Source organism: Lissotriton vulgaris, chromosome 6 (genome assembly GCF_964263255.1).
Source record: "Lissotriton vulgaris chromosome 6, aLisVul1.2, whole genome shotgun sequence".
NCBI classification, from domain to species: domain Eukaryota; kingdom Metazoa; phylum Chordata; class Amphibia; order Caudata; family Salamandridae; genus Lissotriton; species Lissotriton vulgaris.
In genome coordinates, this window is record NC_141694.1 from 28,714,331 (window position 1) to 28,734,749 (window position 20,419).

Here is a 20,419-nt window from a genome sequence, read left to right on the forward strand (position 1 = left end):
CTGAATTGGGTCCTGCCCCCACTCCTGTAGCCGAAGTCAGAAATCTGGGCGTATGGCTTGATGATCAACTGTCTTTTATTCCTCACATCAAGCATGTCGCGGGAACTTGTTTTGGCGCTCTACAGTGCCTACGGCCTATTTTTAAATTCTTTGACGCGGACACCAGGCAGATCATAGTCCAAGCTCTGGTGTTGACCAGATTGGACTATGCCAGCTCCCTGTTTCTGGGTGTTAATCAAGCTGAGCTAGTCCGCCTTCAGCGGGTACAAAACGCGGCGGCCAGGATGCTGGTCGGCCTCCCTAAATTTGTTTCTGCTCGCAGCACTATCCACGACCTCCACTGGCTCCTAGCAGGCCAAAGAATTAAGTTCAAGGCTTTGTGCCTTACTTTCAAAATTCTCAATTTGGCCTTCCCTCCTATTCTCACCCAGACTATTCTCCACTATGTCCCCTCAAGAGCCCTTCGGTCTGCAGGGTCTAATTTGGCCATTATTCCTCGCTTTAAAAAGTCCAGAATGGGTGGACGTTCCTTTTCGGTGATGGCGGCTACACTATGGAACTCTTTGCCTGCCTCACTTCGTTCCATCCCTGATCTGTTTCAGTTCAGGAAACTATTAAAAACTCATTTATTCTCCTCTGCTTAGCTTCAGTGTTACCTGGTCCTCTCTGTTGTGTTGTGTGTTTCATCTCCAAAAGCGCTGGGACGCCTCTTGGCTGCGGCATCTGTGCGCTATACAAAATAAAATAACATAACATAACATATGGTATGGTATGGTATGGTACGGTATGGTATGGTATGGTACAGTATGGTATGGTGTGGTATGGTACGGTATGGTATGGTATGGTATGGTACAGTATGGTATGGTGTGGTATGGTACGGTATGGTATGCTCCATGGTATGGTATGGTACGGTATGGTATGGTACGGTACGGTATGGTATGGTATGCTTCATGGTATGGTATGGTATGGTATGGTACGGTATGGTATGATGGTATGGTATGCTTCATGGTATGGTATGGTACGGTATGGTATGGTATGGTACGGTATGGTACAGTATGGTATGGTATGGTACGGTACGGTATGGTATGGTATGGTATGCTTCATGGTATGGTATGGTATGGTACGGTATGGTATGATGGTATGGTATGCTTCATGGTATGGTATGGTATGGTATGGTACGGTATGGTATGGTATGGTATGGTACGGTATGGTACAGTATGGTATGGTGTGGTATGGTACGGTATGGTATGCTCCATGGTATGGTATGGTACGGTATGGTATGGTACGGTACGGTATGGTATGGTATGGTATGCTTCATGGTATGGTATGGTATGGTATGGTACGGTATGGTATGATGGTATGGTATGCTTCATGGTATGGTATGGTATGGTACGGTATGGAATGGTATGGTATGGTACGGTATGGTATGGTATGGTATGGTACGGTATGGTATGGTATGGAATGGTATGCTCCATGGTATGGTATGGTACGGTATGGTATGGTATGCTCCATGGTACGGTATGTTACGGTATGGTATGGTACGGTACGGTATGGTATGGTATGGTATGCTTCATGGTATGGTATGGTATGGTATGGTATGGTACGGTATGGTATGATGGTATGGTATGCTTCATGGTATGGTATGGTACGGTATGGTATGGTATGGTACGGTATGGTACAGTATGGTATGGTGTGGTATGGTACGGTATGGTACGGTATGGTATGGTATGGTATGGTACAGTATGGTATGGTACGGTACGGTATGGTATGGTATGGTATGCTTCATGGTATGGTATGGTACGGTATGGTATGGTACGGTACGGTATGGTATGGTATGGTATGCTTCATGGTATGGTATGGTATGGTATGGTACGGTATGGTATGATGGTATGGTATGCTTCATGGTATGGTATGGTACGGTATGGTATGGTATGGTACGGTATGGTACAGTATGGTATGGTATGGTATGGTACGGTACGGTATGGTATGGTATGGTATGCTTCATGGTATGGTATGGTATGGTACGGTATGGTATGATGGTATGGTATGCTTCATGGTATGGTATGGTATGGTACGGTATGGTATGGTATGGTATGGTACGGTATGGTACAGTATGGTATGGTGTGGTATGGTACGGTATGGTATGCTCCATGGTATGGTATGGTACGGTATGGTATGGTACGGTACGGTATGGTATGGTATGGTATGCTTCATGGTATGGTATGGTATGGTATGGTACGGTATGGTATGATGGTATGGTATGCTTCATGGTATGGTATGGTATGGTACGGTATGGAATGGTATGGTATGGTACGGTATGGTATGGTATGGTATGGTATGGTATGGTACGGTATGGTATGGTATGGAATGGTATGCTCCATGGTATGGTATGGTACGGTATGGTATGGTATGCTCCATGGTACGGTATGTTACGGTATGGTACGTAGTCCACTGAACAGCTCAGTGCAGAGCTCGCCCTATCCAGAGGTGGCCCTTTAGGTACACAGCTGGATTCACTATCTGATTCCGCCAGGAGTGAGGGCTGTTTCGGAATGATGCCACCCGCATGCGCGGGAGGAAGGGCCGACGATGGCTGCAGGGCATCCATGCCAACCACAGCGCAGCAAACTCATCCGTGTGGAGTTCTCTGCGCGCGCTCCATGGCCCGTGCGCCTCTGGGGTCCCTTCTCATCATGTAGGCGCTGGATGCTCTGGGATAAGGCTCCCTTCTGACCAGTGCTGGCCGCGCCTCCAGGCAGTGTCTATCCCTCGAGGACGGTCCGAGCCGCTCATATCTTGGCTCTGGTCTACATTCTTGTAACACCTGGGGTCACTCACCTTCCTGTCTCCTGACCTCAGGCTCCAGCCCCCGCGCACGCCCTGTCTTTCTATTGCAATGTCACGTGACTCCTGCTGGGAACCTGTGGGTCAAGTCCAAGGTATTCGAGCCTCGCCTTTGCTCACTTATTTTAGGGTGTCTTACAGAGGGCCCCAGTCACCCGAATGAAAAGGGGGGGCCCTTGGCCCCCTCGCCCGCATGGCGGCGCGGCGACCGTCCCCCTCCTCAGAGCTTCTCGGTGAGGGGGCGTGCCCGGCCGGGCGCGCCTCCTCACCGATTGGTTGGCGCACCCCCTTGACCCGGATGATATGGTTGGACTTCCGGGTCTGGGGGGGGCGGGATGCAGGAGGGGCTGGGTGGGGGCGGGTCCGCCCTCACCTGGCCCCTTGGGGATAAAGAAGCGGGGAGCGCCCGGGAGACCCTCTTGTTCCCTGGACGCTCCCCCACAGAGTGTCGTGCCCCGCGCTCGGGGCTTCTTGTTTTATTAATTTTCTGTCCCGTTTTTCTTTCAGGTTCGGACCCGCGGGAGCCTCCAGGATTGCTGTTGAGAGTGTTTTTCCCGCTTTTAATCCGGACTGCAGCGGTGCTACTGAAGGGGTTTGCTGTCGGACCTTCGAGCATCGCGAGGGAGTTTCGTGCGGCGGGGGGGAGCTGGTCACAGGTCACAGGAGGCGGTGTGCGGAGCTGTGTGAGGTATTTGTCGGGGGGCGGGCTGCACGTCGGCAGAGCAGGTCGACGAGGGACTTGCCTTCGTGTCAGCCGATCGGGGTGTAAAGGAGCCGATCCCCAGAGACACGGTAGCAGCGGGCCATTTCTTTGTTCTCCGCTGCCCGGCCCGAATAACTTAACTGCTTGTTGTGTTCGTAATAGTATCGGGCCATTTCTTTGTTCTCCGCCGCTCTGCCCGCTTTAATTGACTGCTTGCTTTGCTGCTCGGCCCTGCACGGCATTAGAATTTCCTCACTGTTCGCGCGCTTCCCAGGACATTCATCAAACAGTGTGTACGGGAACTGTAAAGGTTTAATTTTGTCGAGTTGTCGGCGCGGGCGAAGGGGGGGCGGTGACGTGGGGAAATTTGAAACTGCCGCATTAGCGCTTTGTTTTCCGCTCGTCTATCGAGCTGCTGTAAGGCAGGGTTTCACGGGAGGGAAGCGAAGCAGGGTCAACCAGGGCAGGATCTGGATGGGAGACCCGAGTCCATTCTGTGCAATTTGGTAAATGTGAACAATACGGGTAGTTTTACAATGTGTCCTCATATAGTATAACTGGTGCTGTAAAGGTAAACAGTCTAAGTGCAATTTGAATTACCACTGCTTTGGGTGTTTTTTGGTTTTGCAAAAACCCATAAGTTAAAAGGGGAGGATCAAGCATCCAATAATTCGATCTTGTTGAGTGTTAATCTGCTCTTGCCTTATATTGCACTGTATTAATACAATTTTCTAGTGTTAATCTGCTCTTGCTTTTATTACACGGTATTGATGCAATTTTCTATTGCAGACAATTAACATCTACAGTGGTGCAATTCGCTCACAGGGGAGGACATAGGACGTTACCCTTGATCCAACACCGGCTGGGTGCACGCAGGATTGATCGGTAAGAGGAGAGCGGGGGGCTAGCATTCCAGAGCTTCTAGTTGCCGCCGGGTGGGTCTACGTTAGAGTTTACTCACCCCTGACAAACCGGATAAGCCGGGGCGTTGCGGTTGCTGTTGCATGGTGCTTACAGCCCCCTGTACATCCTCCAGCTTGTGAAGGTACAGAGCGCAAGGTCGGTTAACATAAGGAGTGTAGGGCAGGAGCGCGAGACCATGCCAGGGCAAAGGGGTGGTAAAAGGGGGTCTAGCATGGAGGCCATGATGCAGGCTATGATGCGCGAAATTGCAAAAATTAACGAAAGACTGGGGAAGATTGAAGATGCCCGCAGTAATGATGGATTAGCTGACCCCCCGGGCCCTTCAGGTAGGCCAGTACGGGAGAGAACGGCTCCTTTGCCAAGGGGTGATTTTGTTGTTATCCCACCCAAGAAATCTAGGGCGAAAAAGCCTAGGGTCAGTTCCCCAAGTCCGGTGCCTTTAGAATCAGTCCCCACTGTACCAACACCAGTTCCAGTGACACCACTGCCGGAGATACCAGCGCCAATGGCACCGGTGCTCCCTGCTGGTCCGGCAGCTCCTACAGCACCCACCCCCCCTCCACCCGGGGGACTAGCACCAGTCCCGGTTGGGCCTCCGCCACCCGCCCCATTGCCTAATATCACTGTCCCACCGGATGTCCCTCCTGGGGTTCCAGATGTGCCGGCGGGCAGTTCGGACCCAGTACCTGTTGAGTTGGAGTCTCAGATAGCGGCATTATTGCCTTGGCTTCGAAAAGGGGGTATGTGTCTTCCCTCAGCCGACCATGCGGCTGAGGCGGTTAAATTGGTGGAAAAAATTAAGGCTGCAGCTGCGGGTGATAGTATTGCGGTGCCCACATCTTCTTCACTTACAGGTTCCAGTTCAGCACAGCCGAGTGGAGATAGTGTACCACCAACGCAGGCGCCCGTGAATGGTAAGGAGGTGGCACTGCCCCTGTTGGGGGACGGCGTTGTGCCATCCAGAAGTGAAAACTTAGGTCAACATGTGTCTCAGTCAGTGAAGGAAATGATTTGGGCGGGGAAGTATGTGTACATTTATTCCTTGTTGTTGGACAATAGGGAAATGGAACAGGCTAAGTTAATGAAGGAATGGATGCACCCAAGTGAATGGAGGGCTCAATGCTCCAGATTCAAGGTAGAGGAAACGTTGAAGAATTGGATCAGGGCCTTTGCTGTCCTGTCCGCGATCACAGCTGAACGGCCCCCAAATGTCCAGGCAGCTATGTCTTGCTACATGAGTAGGATTGTGAGGTGGAGCGATCAGTATACTGGCGATGCCTGGAAGGAATATGATATTAATTTCAGGAAGGCCAGAGAGTTTAATGCATCTTTAGCGTGGGACACGGTGGATTCCTTGTCATGGCATCAGCAGTTCTCAGGGGACACGGCCCCCACACAGTCCACTAGCGCTCCCAGGGTGTTCTCCGCCAGGCCCCAACAGCCCTTTCGGTCACACCAGGGGAGTGAGGTCCCCGGTAAGAACAGGGGGGGGGGGGCGGAGAGAAAAGGGGTGTGTTGGGACTTTAATAAGCGCTCTTGCTCAAGGCCCCAGGGTACCTGTAGATTTAGGCATGCATGTTCAATCTGTGGGCACCCGTCCCATCCTGAGACAACGTGTAGGAACAAGCAAGGTAATCGCGGTCACAGGGGAAGGGGGAAGCCTGAGTAATTCAGGCCAGCATGCCACCCCAACGCCAATAAATGTTTTTGCAATGATCCCCTGGTTGAACAGATACCCTGATCGCACAGCAGCCACTCTATTGCAGGAAGGTTTTTCTCAAGGTTTTAGGATCCCAGCAATGGGTTACATTGGTAGCCCACACTGCAAGAATCAGCTTTCAGTAACACAGAACCCAGAGGTGGTGGCCGCAAAAATTTCCAAGGAGTTGTCCCTAGGCAGGATAGCAGGCCCCTTCCAAGAGGTGCCGGTTCCCAATTTTGTGTGCTCTCCGTTGGGGGTAGTACCCAAGAAAGAAAGGGGCCAGTTTAGATTGATCCACAACCTCTCTGCCCCAAGGGGGACATCCTTGAACGATGCAATTGATGAGGGGATCTGTAGTGTCAAGTATGCCTCATTTGATCAGGCGGTGGATTTACTACGTGCTTTGGGTACAGGTGCATTAATGGCAAAATCTGACATAGAATCTGCTTTCCGCCTTCTTCCGGTGCATCCCCTGGATCACCACCTCTTAGGTTTCACTTTTGATGGCAAGTTTTACATGGACAAATGTATGCCGATGGGCTGTTCCATATCATGTGCATACTTTGAAACATTTAGTTCATTCCTAGAATGGGCTATGAGACAGGTCACTGGCCACCAACAGGTCATGCATTATTTGGATGACTTCCTTTTCTTGGGGGCGGCGGACTCTCAGGAGTGTGCTTGGGCATTGCAGGAATTTTGCGTGCTCATGCGTGCTTTTGGGGTCCCGCTGGCACCAGGGAAGACGGTTGGACCAGCCACCTGCCTGGAATTCCTTGGCATTGAAATTGACTCAGTGGAGGGATGCTTCAGGTTACCCAGGGACAAGGTGTCGAAGTTTAAGGCAGCTCTGCGCCAATGCCTAGGAAAAAACAAGGTTTCCTTGCAGCAGCTGCAGGAAGTAGTGGGTCAGTTAAACTTTGCGCTACGGGTCATTCCTATGGCCCGCCCGTTCTCACGCTCCATTGCTCAGGCGATGAAGGGGTTGCGGGAGAAGCACCACCGCACTAGGCTGTCATCTGAGGTGCGCCAGGACATGCATATCTGGATGGCATTCTTGGAGGGCTTTAATGGCAGGGTAGTGTGGTCAGCTCCCCCTGCTACATCAGCAGAGTTAGGCCTGTGGACTGATGCGGCTGGGAGTGTGGGCTTCGGTGCCATCCTCGGGAACAAATGGGTTGCCCAGCGGTGGCCGGAAGAATGGAGAGCACGGGGTTTGACAACCAACATTGGCTTCTTGGAACTTTTTCCGATATGGGTGGCATTGAAGGTCTGGGCAGAACATTTATGTAACCAATCAGTGGTGTTCTGGTCGGACAACATGACGGTGGTGGAATGTATAAACCAGCAAGGGGCTCGCTGTCCGTTTATACTACGCCGGATAAAAGAGATTGTGTTGCAATGCTTGAAGTGGAATGTAGTTTTCAGAGCCAAGCATGTGCCAGGCATCCTCAACAATGCTGCTGATTCCCTTTCTCGTTTCAAAATGCAGGTCTTCAGGGAACATCTTCCTGCAGCAGACCCCTCGCCAACACACTTCCCGGCAGTTCTTTGGCAGATTGGTGCCCCAGATTACAGGACCTCGTGGTTGCTAGCTTAGCACCCAGGACCAGGACAGCATACGAAGGGGCGTTTTTGTCTTACTGTAATTTCTTGGGTCAGGAATGGGCAGTTAAGTGGGCACACGAGGCCAGTTTTGAGGCTTATCTAGAATGGATGCACAAGGAACGGCGCTCCGTGACAGCGGCGTGCAAGCATAGGGCAGCGGTCTCATTCTTTGCACAGACTAAGGGCATGTGAGATCCCACGAATAGCTTTATAGTTCGCAAGGCTTTGAGGGGGTGGCGCCGGCTGCAGGGACACTGTCCAGACACGAGAAGGCCCATTGGATTGGCCCGGTTGGCATCATTACTGGAGGCATTGCATCAGGTCTGCAGTTCACAGTGGGAGGTCCTCCTGTTCAGAGCTGCATTTTCCCTGGCCTTTTATGGGGCCTTAAGGATTAGCGAACTGGTGGCAGGTTCAAGAGTGGATAAATTGGGTGGCCTCCAGCGGTCTAGCATTACCATCAGAGAGGATACTATGTGGGTGACAATCCAGAGGTCCAAGACAGATCAGGAATCTCGGGGTCACACCATAGTGCTCCAACGGGCTCGGGCCAATCCTTGCTGTCCGGTCTCCCACGTGGAGGTCTTCGACGGACAGCGGGGGGGCACGGCGGTGGGTGCACTGTTGTGTCACGCTGATGGGACACCATTAACTAGATTCCAGTTTAGGAGAGTCCTTGAGTTAACGGTCAGACAGGCAGGGTTAGATCCTAGAGAATTTGGCACCCACTCCTTTAGGATAGGGGCTGCAACAGAAGCGGCACTAAGGGGTCTCTCAGCTGAGGATGTGAAGAACATCGGGAGATGGACATCAGAGTGTTATAAACGTTATGTACGAATTGACCTGTTGTAACAACTTGGTGCTCACGCTTGGTATGTTTTGGTTTTCAGTTTCTCAAACCTGTGACGCGGGGGAGGAACTCACCACCGGGCGTCAGCAAACGGCACCATCACAACACGAGCAACAGGATGGACACAAGACAAAGGTTATCTGGATTGTTGGCCACTCTTACGTGAGGCGTGCTGAACGTGTTTTTCTTTCAGGAGACCGTCAGGAAAGGGCAGCGCGTAAAGGGCTGACTATCTCATTCTTTGGGAGGGGGGGCCTGTGCCTCAGTCAGTTTAGGGGTTTTTTCCAGGGACTTTTAGCTCAGCAGCCCTCCACCCCGTCGGTGGTAATACTCCATGTAGGGGAGAATGATCTGGCGAAGTTAGGGAGGCGCATCCTGATTGAAGAAATCATCTCCACGGCAGGGTGGGTGGCCAAGACTTGCCCGGGTTGCATTGTAGTGTGGTCTCAACTTATTCCTCGTTGGCAGTGGCGAGGGGGGGACTCGGTCAGGGCTTTGAATCACTCGGTAAAGAGGATCAATACTCAGTTGGACAAACTATTTCGAGCCCCCCGGTTGCAGACAATTCCACATGGATGTATATGGGGTGAAAGGTTCTATCTGAAGGATGGGGTTCACTTAACAGAGTCAGGGAATGTCCTGTGGTCTAACAATCTCTGGGCCTGGTTGGAGGGTTATGCTGGGTAAACACACTCCTGGGTGAATTCCTGAGTAGGGGGAGGCCAGATCGTCGGGTAACAATGCTGGCCTGTGGCGGTAAGGTCATGACCGGTGAGCAGCTATTTTAAGGTCTGAGGGGGCGGGCATCATCCCATGGAGGTGCCCGCACAAGGGGAGGTGCCCTTGGCACCTCATAGAACTTCAGGGGCAAGGTAATTGCTTTTCAAAGGGGCGCGGGTTGGAGTAGTCACGCTTTCCTTAGGCTGGTAGCCACCCCGCGCGCGCATACTCATGACGTCACCGGATGGCGCAGAGTAAGGGCCCTCCTTTAGTGGGTAAATGGAGTTCACGGCTTGGACCGGGTAAGTACCGGGCCCGGCTACGCATGCGCATATCTCTGGGTAAGGCGCAGCTAGTAATTGTTTCACGGCGTGGACCGGGTAATTTACTAGGGCCCGGCTACGCATGCGCACATCCTTAGGTGAGGCGCAGCTACTAGGACCTGACACCGGTTAGCGACCTTGCCATATGGCCAGAAATGTAGTATACAAAAATCTAGCTTAGGATGTTAGTTCGGTTAGGAAACAACCTGTATTAGAGTCTCTGTTAAGGTTAGTCTCTCATACTTGTTGACAACATTGTATCTAATGTCCTGCTGATTTTTGTATAAAGTATTTATCATGCTATTAAATTTTTAATTTTATAACTTAATAAATACGGCCGGGGGTCCCGCGACCCCCGCCTTCCAAAGATAACCATGTTTTGTGTGCACATGTCCGGGAGTTGGTGTGGTCATTTGGGAGGGGGGCGGCAGCCAGTCGCTGACCATGTGAAAAGGGGGGGCCCTTGGCCCCCTCGCCCGCATGGCGGCGCGGCGACCGTCCCCCTCCTCAGAGCTTCTCGGTGAGGGGGCGTGCCCGGCCGGGCGCGCCTCCTCACCGATTGGTTGGCGCACCCCCTTGACCCGGATGATATGGTTGGACTTCCGGGTCTGGGGGGGGCGGGATGCAGGAGGGGCTGGGTGGGGGCGGGTCCGCCCTCACCTGGCCCCTTGGGGATAAAGAAGCGGGGAGCGCCCGGGAGACCCTCTTGTTCCCTGGACGCTCCCCCACAGAGTGTCGTGCCCCGCGCTCGGGGCTTCTTGTTTTCCCACCCACCATCCCTGGAACTAGTTGATTTAAACTGTGTCAGTCCAATGTATATATACTTTGATGGATGATTGCTAGTACAAGGCCTGGTTTAACGAGCTTTTATGTGACTAAAGTATTTATTTGATATGTGATCTGGTAGGCCCCTTTTTTCCCAGTTTTAGTGAAATATGTTTCATTTTGTCGCATTGTGAATTTTCTGTTAGGCCTTTTTTTTTCCTTTGTAGCAATAGGTTGATTTTGATGTGATATTTGATAAATGATCTTGTAGGCCTTTTTTCCCGTTTAGTGAAAGATGCTTTATTTTGCTGCATTGTGATGTTTGTGTTAGGCCTTTTTTCCTTTGTAGCGATGTATTGACTTTTGATGTGATATTAGTTAGAGTAGTTGCCCTTTAGCTCCTTTTCTTCCATAGGTCGTCGTATTTATTAGGTTTGGGGCATGCGGTAAGGTCATGACCGGTGAGCAGCTATTTTAAGGTCTGAGGGGGCGGGCATCATCCCATGGAGGTGCCCGCACAAGGGGAGGTGCCCTTGGCACCTCATAGAACTTCAGGGGCAAGGTAATTGCTTTTCAAAGGGGCGCGGGTTGGAGTAGTCACGCTTTCCTTAGGCTGGTAGCCACCCCGCGCGCGCATACTCATGACGTCACCGGATGGCGCAGAGTAAGGGCCCTCCTTTAGTGGGTAAATGGAGTTCACGGCTTGGACCGGGTAAGTACCGGGCCCGGCTACGCATGCGCATATCTCTGGGTAAGGCGCAGCTAGTAATTGTTTCACGGCGTGGACCGGGTAATTTACTAGGGCCCGGCTACGCATGCGCACATCCTTAGGTGAGGCGCAGCTACTAGGACCTGACACCGGTTAGCGACCTTGCCATATGGCCAGAAATGTAGTATACAAAAATCTAGCTTAGGATGTTAGTTCGGTTAGGAAACAACCTGTATTAGAGTCTCTGTTAAGGTTAGTCTCTCATACTTGTTGACAACATTGTATCTAATGTCCTGCTGATTTTTGTATAAAGTATTTATCATGCTATTAAATTTTTAATTTTATAACTTAATAAATACGGCCGGGGGTCCCGCGACCCCCGCCTTCCAAAGATAACCATGTTTTGTGTGCACATGTCCGGGAGTTGGTGTGGTCATTTGGGAGGGGGGCGGCAGCCAGTCGCTGACCATGTTGTGAGCGCGAATAATATATATATTTTTCGTGAATAACCCCGGTGAGATTGGGACTGGCGTGCGAACAAATCTTGTTCAATACTTTATGCACCAACTCAGTGTACCTCCGCCGAGGGGCATCAACAAAACACACCCTGGTCAGGAAGAACGGAGGAGGGGCGTTTTCACGCTTGGATCCTGAAAAGTGATGTGAAGCCCCCCCTGCTGCATCTCCAGCACCCACCTCTCCCCCTGCCCCCCCCCCCTCCCTCCCCTCTATGACTCTTCTTCCTTGTTCTTGCAGCATTTACTCTGCAGCTTCGCTTTAGTCTGTGGGAATCTTGTTTCCTTCAGACTTTCCGTGGTCACAGCTGCGCCTTGAAGCTCTCCTTGGCACAGCAGGCGCTCTCTAGGGGTAGCGCGGAAGGCTGGAGGCCGCACTGTCGCGCATATCAGAATTAGGGAAGACATTCCGTTGTAGACTGTAAGAAGTTCTCGAGCAGAACCAAGCCATAAAGTAAAGTACCTACATAAGTACACATGGTGTGATGGCTGCATAGGGCTAACAGTAGAGTGTCGTGCATGTGTAGGTCTGTGTGATTGTGTGCGTCATTGGTCGTTTGTGATAGAAAGGGGGTAAATGAGTGAAAATAGCCACCCTCACCTGAAACATGTATCTACATGTACAGAACTATACTCTGCTGTTAAAAACGAGACCAGGGCACATAAAAAGGGAGGAGGAGCTTAGAAGAAGCAGGTGTTTCACAGCTGGGAATGCATCTTTGGCCCAAACCCTTCGTCTTTGGCATATTTGCCACCACCCCCAGGAGGTGGCGCTATTCCCACATTTGTAATGGAGGTAAGTGACTTCACAGGAGAAACCCCAGGAAACCTCTATGACTTAGCTTCACTAATTTCCTTCAAGAATATCTGCTGGGGACAGGGGGGGAATCATTGTATTTTAAACAAATGGAAACATACATTACAAATGGCAGGCTCTTGTCCATAATCAGCCCTTCATCCTACCACGGTACAAAAGGGGGTGGTCATGGACGGAGCATCTGAATCAATCAAACACTCACACCCAGTCAAAAGATCTGGGTTTAATCCATCACCGTTCTTTAGCCCACTCTGCCACCCCAGTTCAGACAATGCTATATGCAAATCAGTCTGACCCTGTGCCTCATGGGAACAGTCCGCCCGAACTGCCAAGCCATGTCTTCCCTGGACCGGAAACAAGCTTCCGAGGACCGGTTTCTGGCATTCCAGCCGTCTTCAGCCCGGCTTGCTTGAATCCAGTGGCAAAGTGAGCAAGGGACTCACATCTGAGCATACCCTGCCACACTTATGGCGGCCAAAAGCAGTAAAAAAGGGGGTGATGATGGACGGAGCATCTGAATCAATCAAACACTCACACCCAGTCAAAAGATCTGGGTTTAATCTATCACCGTTCTTTAGCCCACTCTGCCACCCCAGTTCAGACATGGCTATATGCAAATCAGTCAGACCCTGTGCCTCATGGGAACAGTCCAGCCCGAACTGCCAAGCTGTTAAAAAGGGTTCCAAAGACAACCGGTAACCAAAGACCCTTTTATGTTGCCCGGCGGTATCGCCTCTATGACCCACCAATATTAATCAATGAAGAAGCAGGCGCTGGAGACTGGAAGGCGGGAAACGAGGATTTTATTCTCTCCGGAGGAGAACACATCAATTCAGACAGCAAGTATCGTCACGAGGTGCTCTAACCACATCTCTGAGGCCTGGCCTCTTATACTAGGGTTTACGACCTTTATTGCACATAACACATTCTCGCAATACTTTAGTACTTGAAAGAACATCCTTGGAATCTCCCCTTCAGACCCGCTCCCACATACATTTACAGTTGGATTCCCCACCCCGGTCACAACAGGTGATGGTTGTCGCACAGCAGGGCATTCCGCCGATTCACGGAATGCATGGGGTTTGATCGGATCTCATGGGGTGGGGGCTTTGATCGGTTCGGGGATCTTTTGATGGGGAGGGGAAGCTTCCTACTGTACGGGGTAATAAACAGTATCCGCAGGGCCAGGTGGCGGCCTGGGAACAGGGAAGACAAACGGGGACACAGAAAAAGGGGGTTTGCATCAGAAGGGTTTGAGGCCATGAAAGGAATGAGGGGAGGTGTCGCGCTGGGAACAGGATGGGATTCCGTGGTGAAGCTGCGCCGAGAAGGGGTTTATGACCCAAGGCATGAGAGAGCGGGGGTTGTCAGCGTGCGGGGGAATGCTTGCGAGGTTAAGAGAGAGAGAGAGACGCGCTGGCTATCAGCGAGGGGCAGGGAGGCCATGGTGCTCAAAATGGCTGCCGCTTACGCGCACGAATGGGCTTGGAAAGGGGCAAGATGGCGCCGATAATGTTCACCAAGTTTGTACTTATTTTCCACAGTCCTCCCTTTAACATTTCCAAGACATCTTGCTGGCCTATTTCCTATCTACACCTATATGCAGCGGTCATAAGTAAGGGAGAGGGGACTTAGGTGAAAGAACTGTACATAAACATCACATTATAAACATCATATTGAAAAATCTCATCATTTAGTAGGCGGGTTCATCGTTAAGTTGGTTGCAAAAAGGTCATCGTAATGCAATATCAGACTAGAATTATGTAGCGAGGGCGTTGGGTACAGATCATAGAATAAGAACTGGTAAGTTATCATATAAGTAAGTCCTTTTTGTATACGGCGGGTGCATAGTCAGTCCAATGGTGGTTGGGAGAGAAATGAGATACAGTAAAAATATATATCAGAGTTCTCGTTGTCCTTTGTCGTCTTCTGTCGGCACTGTTGAGCACCTGGATTACCTATCAACAGAAATGTTCATGTGGATTGAGTCGTTGGGGGTCTGCGGGTAGGGGTGCATTCTGTTTGGTTTTCGTCAGACCTCGTAGGAGAAATGCGTTACGGTTTTGGAGCAGGTGCATCTTCTTCCGTAATGCAGAGCATAGATTTTGCAATGGAAAGTGCAATTGTTCCAGAATTGTGAGATCTGTTCGTTTCTTGAGTCTCTGTGGTGGGCATTTCCTGTTGCTTCCATCATCTTCAGGGTGCTTGGTAGCGGGCAGAACCACAGACTTTGTTTATCTTTTCTTCGGAGGCGACCCTTGGTGGAGTTCTAGGTCACCGTTCTTGGATTTAACATAGTTCGTGGTCTACTTAGTCGGAGCTCCCTCCCTTCTGACGCAGGGAGTACTCTTCTCTGGGTAGCTCAGTAGGATTTGGAGGAACTTGGGAGTTCGGGTGGAAAGGTGCGGGTGTGAACAGTCCTTATGGTAGGTCGGAGGAGGAGGGGATGGAGCAAGGCCAAGTCGGGAACAGATCGGGGGGACGGAGGGTTTGCGACAGGCGGGTCCGTAACCATGTTCAGAGAGCGGGGACTTTTTGGCACACGTTGATCATAGAGCAGGGGCTTCAGGTCAGCCCTTTCCTTAGCTTTGTTTGGAACAGTGCCCCGTCCTGCGACTCCTTACTGCTGTGGTCTCGCCTCGGCCTCCGTCGCTGATGTTCCACAATCCGCAGTCGGGCCGCGTGCTCCCACATCCGGTCTCTTTCCCCTCCGACAGTGATACCCTTAAATGAGTGTTGAAAAGACAGTCTTTAGAGATTTTGCAGAAAAAGGTAATTACATAAGTCTATTTTCTCTCCCAACACCAAGGGTAAGTACTCGCTACATTTGAAACAATTGATGATGGATTTTGCTGGATTCCTTACAACTTCCTATTGTTGGCTAATTCTTTGACGCTTTGATGATTATTACGTTCATTTGTCATATGTCTATTATAGTAGATGTCACTTCTTCTGGTTGAGACCCATTTCCCTAGTACGAGCCTTGCAGGGCTAGGCTGGTCTTCAGGGCCTTGTATTTTACAAAAAGTGCAACGTGCTATTCACCATAGTCTGATAGGCATCCTTCTGAGGGAAGAACATAGGCTAAACAAGTCCTCATTACATCAAAACATCTTATTTTCAGCAAGGCTTACAGCAACAAGGTCTTTCGATTTTCGATCTAATTTTTTTTTTAACTTTGCATACATCTTTCTAACTTTTCTATATAAATCCTCGCATCCTGGTTACTACAAAAACTCGGGGGTGGTTTGCGATAATTATTAAACTTATCCTCGGGGAAGGTGGGATCTTATGAAAAGCGATTAGGAGAGCAAGGGGCGTTTTTCAAGTTCTCGTTCAGGGCAGCTGATACCAAACTGGGGGCATTTTGGGTAGATGGGGGTGTCCCGATCATTTCTTACAGCTTGGGGTACGGAGACAATTTTCAATGGGGATGGTCGCATTACCACAGACACATTTTATCACAGAAGCCACTGACAAATAATTCCCTGAGAGTGGGTCAAATTTAGGGAACCTTAGTCGTCTTACCTGTCCCTTTCTTATCGGTCAATTTAAATTTCATCCATATTTTAGTAGAAAAGGAGAGGCAGTAACGTGGTACCGATACAATTTTATTTAGGACAAATTTGTGCAAATACTTGTGGTATTTGGGGCCAATCAGGAGGTGCACCAGGTTCGCCAATTAGGTGCCAGTTGCTAGGAAGAGGGAAAGTGTGGAGGGGTGAAAGAGTGAGAGAGAGAGAGAGAGAGAGAGAGAGAGTAAGAGAGAGAGAGAGAGACAGACAATAGGCCAAACAGTACACGTGTGACATGGGGGATGGCCGTGTATTGTTTGGGCTATTCAGTGCGTTACCTAACGTTAGACGTTTCGGGTCTGTGTTAGGATGTAAAAAAAGCATGCAGTTTAGGGACAGAAAAGCATTAGATCTAGTACAAAAAAGGTCGTGCATCGGGCAGGGCGTCCTTTTTGTGTCGTCTTGCAGCGGTAGTCCGTTTTCATGCATCGGGCGTGACGTGGTTCCAGATCCCTTATGATACTCTAATCGGGATTCTAATGTAACCTGCAGAGGAAAAAGGGGGGAAAAAAAAGGGGGGGGGTAGGGGGACAACATTCGAACACATCAAATGTATAGGCACGAAAGTCCTTTACTTACCACATACTCGTACTTATCTCTTCGGGATATAATCCCTTAGGGTTCTGGTTTCCTAAAGTCATGGGGGCAGGCAATGTGATAGGTGGTTCATGGGGAGGTTCGAGGATGGCATTAAGGATCGTGTGTAGTGAGATGTATCCGGCCATCGGGATCCCTAAATCATTCCCAAAGCTGTGATGTTCTAAGGCATATCAGCTCTTCGTTCAACCCTGTACCTTAGTACCTTCGACCACCATATCTTTATAACTTTTCATCGATCACACCGTTTTACTTTACCCATTCTCGGAAGTCGAGGTCCTTCTTCATACGTCAGTTCCTGAGCTTAGTCGCATATCTTGGAGGCAGCGTATCATACCTTTGATTCGACCATCAACCCAGGGCCGAACAACCATTTCTCGGATAACCTTAAAAAAAGAGCAGAACAGTTGCGCACAGAAAAAAACCCTCCCACCGATACCCGCATTTACAAAAGTATGCGATGCCTATCCATAGCCTTTTTTAAGACCTTTATTTGTAGAATTATTCAGTACGTAAAATGTGAGAGCGCAATTCATATTTCGGTCTGACATGTCGTCGATGGAAGCACATGCAGTAGGGGGTTATTTTGTAGCACAAGAACATGTAAAAAAGGTCTAATTAATTATTTGCAAGTAACCAAAAACATTTCATTGCGTGACGAAGGAATCAGGGGCATTTCAGTTCATAAATGGAAACACAGTCAAGCTCATCGTAATCACATTTCCTAGATGTAAACCGCGGGTGTGCATCATGAGCGACGTTATGTATCAGTTACAACAAATATCAAAAAATAAATTGTTCATTGAAATCAACATTTTACGGAACCCTTCTTAAATGTTCGCCAAGTGAACCCTCCTCCCTTTAACATCGAGTGCGCAATGGTTCGTATATATATATATATATCTTAGTACATCAAGTTTCATTAGCTAAGGAACACCATGAGGCATCCGTTAGTTTTCATTGATACCAGCGCCATTTTGGGCGAGGCCGGTTTTAGTCCGGAAGTAGCATCAGTGGCAAAATATCCCCGACAATTGGCGGTTGGACCAGAGTCCCTTTCGGCAGTCCAAAAGAAAACTGTGCTAACAAAGGGGCTGGTGGTGTGGGCCGTCAATCAAGAGAGGGAGGGGGTAAAGTCTCTCTTACCGGGTCATGTTGATGTTCAGCCGGAACTTGCTCGAGTTCGTTAGCCCATAATGTTCCTGGGTGGTTCAGACGGAGGCTGATGCAGACACGAGAGCACCGCCATCTTGTTGCTGTGCCGTGGTTATTTCATTTGAGATCAATGCAACTGTTCCTCACCGGAAGCCTGAAGGGGCCGAGGGCCCTTGGGACTTTGGTAGAATCTTCAAAGTCGAGGGGATGTTTGTCGATGGTGGGGGCTTGCGCCCAGGTGGGCAAGTGCCCGAGTTGCAATTTCGGACAAAGTTACTCCGGCGGCCTAGACCCGCCTTTCGAGGGCCCAGACGCCATTTTGAGACCCTGTGGCAGCCACCTTTGCCGTATCCATCAGGAGTGGAAGAAACTTCTTGTGATGGCAAAAGACAGAGCATCATGCTGCTGGAGCAGGACATTTTGGTTCGGGGCGCCAGGGTGCAGCAGTGGAGCCTTCGTCTGGGGAGGTGAGGGAGGCTCGTCCGTGCCGTCTCCCTCTCCCGGCGCATCCTACACCGTCCCTTGGAATCAGGGGCGCACATGATGACCACCCTACACCCCTGATTCTGACTCTTGGGGGACCACTGTACATCCGGTGCTCCGTAAATATGCCCATCGGACATTGTGTGTCCTGTACCACGCAAGTATACCAGCCGGGTCTTGTATATCCTGTACTGAGAAAATATACGAGTCGGGCATTGTGTGTCCTGTGTTGCGGAAATATGGCCGTCGCCCGGCTGGAGGACATCGGCGTCGGGCCAGGGCAGGGAAGCCTCCTACCTGTGGAGGTGGAAGAGGCTCGTCCGCGTCGCCTCTTCCTCCCTGCCCACCCTGCATCCGTTCGATGGAGGAATTCGTGATGGCCGGACCAGGAGATACAAGGGAGGGGGTCATTTTCATCCGCCCCCTCCCTATTCGCGGTCCGGGGGACGCCATCCCCGGAAGGGCAGTATGGGAAGACCATTTCATTGCCCGCTGTGTGGGGTCTCCAGTACCTTCTCGCCAGCAATCTCTTTTTGGCTCATGGTTGCTGGCAGGCCCCGCCCCACACGTGCTATGTGTTTCGGATGGGCGGGACCATCAAACTGTTACATTGGGAGACTTCCGGAGTGAGCATAATATGTTTTGTATTTTTCCTATTAGTAAAGTTTGTTTTTTTAAAGAGTTCTACTAGTTATTCTATTTACTGTTGGTTGTGTGTTTTACCGTAATTAAATCCTAAGTTATATAATAGACGCTTGGCTTCCTTGAGTCTTTTCTCTAACGGGGGGGGTTGTTTACACTGACCTGCAGTTGTGTTTGTTTTTCAGAGTGGGGGAGCAACAGAGAGCAATCAGTCCCAGAATTCTAACATGTCGTTAAAATTGGTCTGACGAAATCTGTGCCATCGAGCATAATCAAACGGGGTGGTCCTGTCTGTACTAGTCTGATTGGTTTTTATCTCACGCCTTTTTCCTTTCTGCCGGTCCGTCCTTTCTGTCAACCTTCCATTCTTACCTATGCTTTGCAGAATCGGACATTGGGCTTTCCAGTGTCCAAGACATTTACAAAAAGCACATTGGTTTTGTTTTACATCTGTTCGTCCTGTGCGTAATGTCGGGGGATTACCTTCGGGTCGTTGTGTTCCGGGGTTGGCTTGTCGGCACATCCCTCTACACCGTTCTCTTTCCATGTCTACTCCTCGGGATTGTGCCATCGCTGGCCCTTCCCTTTGCCTACTAGACGTTTGGAGGGTTATCCGTCGTGTCCCCTCATCTTTTCTAGATTCGTCGCCTTCCCTTCGTCGGGTGGCTTCTTTGCGCCACATGCCGAGACTATCGAGCATAATAGGTGTTGTTTCATTCCTACGAAGGGCTATTTCTACCGTTTCTATTTTGTCTAGATCAAAGGATCCTCTCAGTGGCCACTGTCTTTCTCGATCCTTTTTTGTATATTTATGCCACAGCTGGCTATAGGCTATAGCAACTAATCCATGCTTTGTGAACATGTCCTTATTAGGGGTGCCTTCCAGCGGAGCCGGATGGTTCATCTCTAATAAGCGGTCCGGGCTAAACAGGCTACTGACTAGTGGGGAGAAGACAGGCATGACGGATCACAATGGGATAATAGTCAGCACTACCTATCTTATCACTGCGCGCAAAGACTAGACAGAATATTTCTATTCTACGTTGTTTGCACGTAGTGAATACCTCATGAACCAATTCTGATCAATCAACGTTAGGTCAAAAATAAAAAATCAATATGGTCAATGGGGAGAATAAGTAGGCTCGCAAAAGTTCGCGTCACCTACCCTTTCACTATCTGTAAAGAGGGGACCTATTTTTCCCTGTTTGCAGACGGAGAATCTCCAGAAAACAATCTATAACAGTTAATCAATGTTTAGGTCGAAAATAAAAAATCAATATGGTCACTGGGGAGAATAAGTAGGCTCGCAAAAGTTCGCGTCACCTACCCTTTCACTATCTGTAAAGAGGGGACCTATTTTTCCCTGTTTGCAGACAGAGAATCTCCAGAAAACAATTTATAACAGTTAATCAATGGGGGAGAAAGATGGGTCCGATGGGTGCGTACCTATCCTTCGCTGTTTATAAAGGGAGAGCCTGTTGTTTCTC

General features: G+C 50.0%; 2 protein-coding genes across 3 annotated transcripts in view; one reads left to right on the plus strand and one right to left on the minus strand.

Moving 5' to 3' along the window:
- DAAM2 (dishevelled associated activator of morphogenesis 2) overlaps nt 1-20,419 on the minus strand; it is a 683,417-nt gene that overhangs the window by 362,524 nt on the left and 300,474 nt on the right. The gene's annotated exons all lie outside the window — the stretch shown is intronic.
- LOC147706747 (uncharacterized) lies at nt 5,115-6,678 on the plus strand. The gene has a single exon (XM_086925119.1). The coding sequence runs from the start codon at nt 5,214-5,216 to the stop codon at nt 6,138-6,140; it is 927 nt and encodes a 308-aa protein (XP_086781245.1). The 5' UTR covers nt 5,115-5,213; the 3' UTR covers nt 6,141-6,678.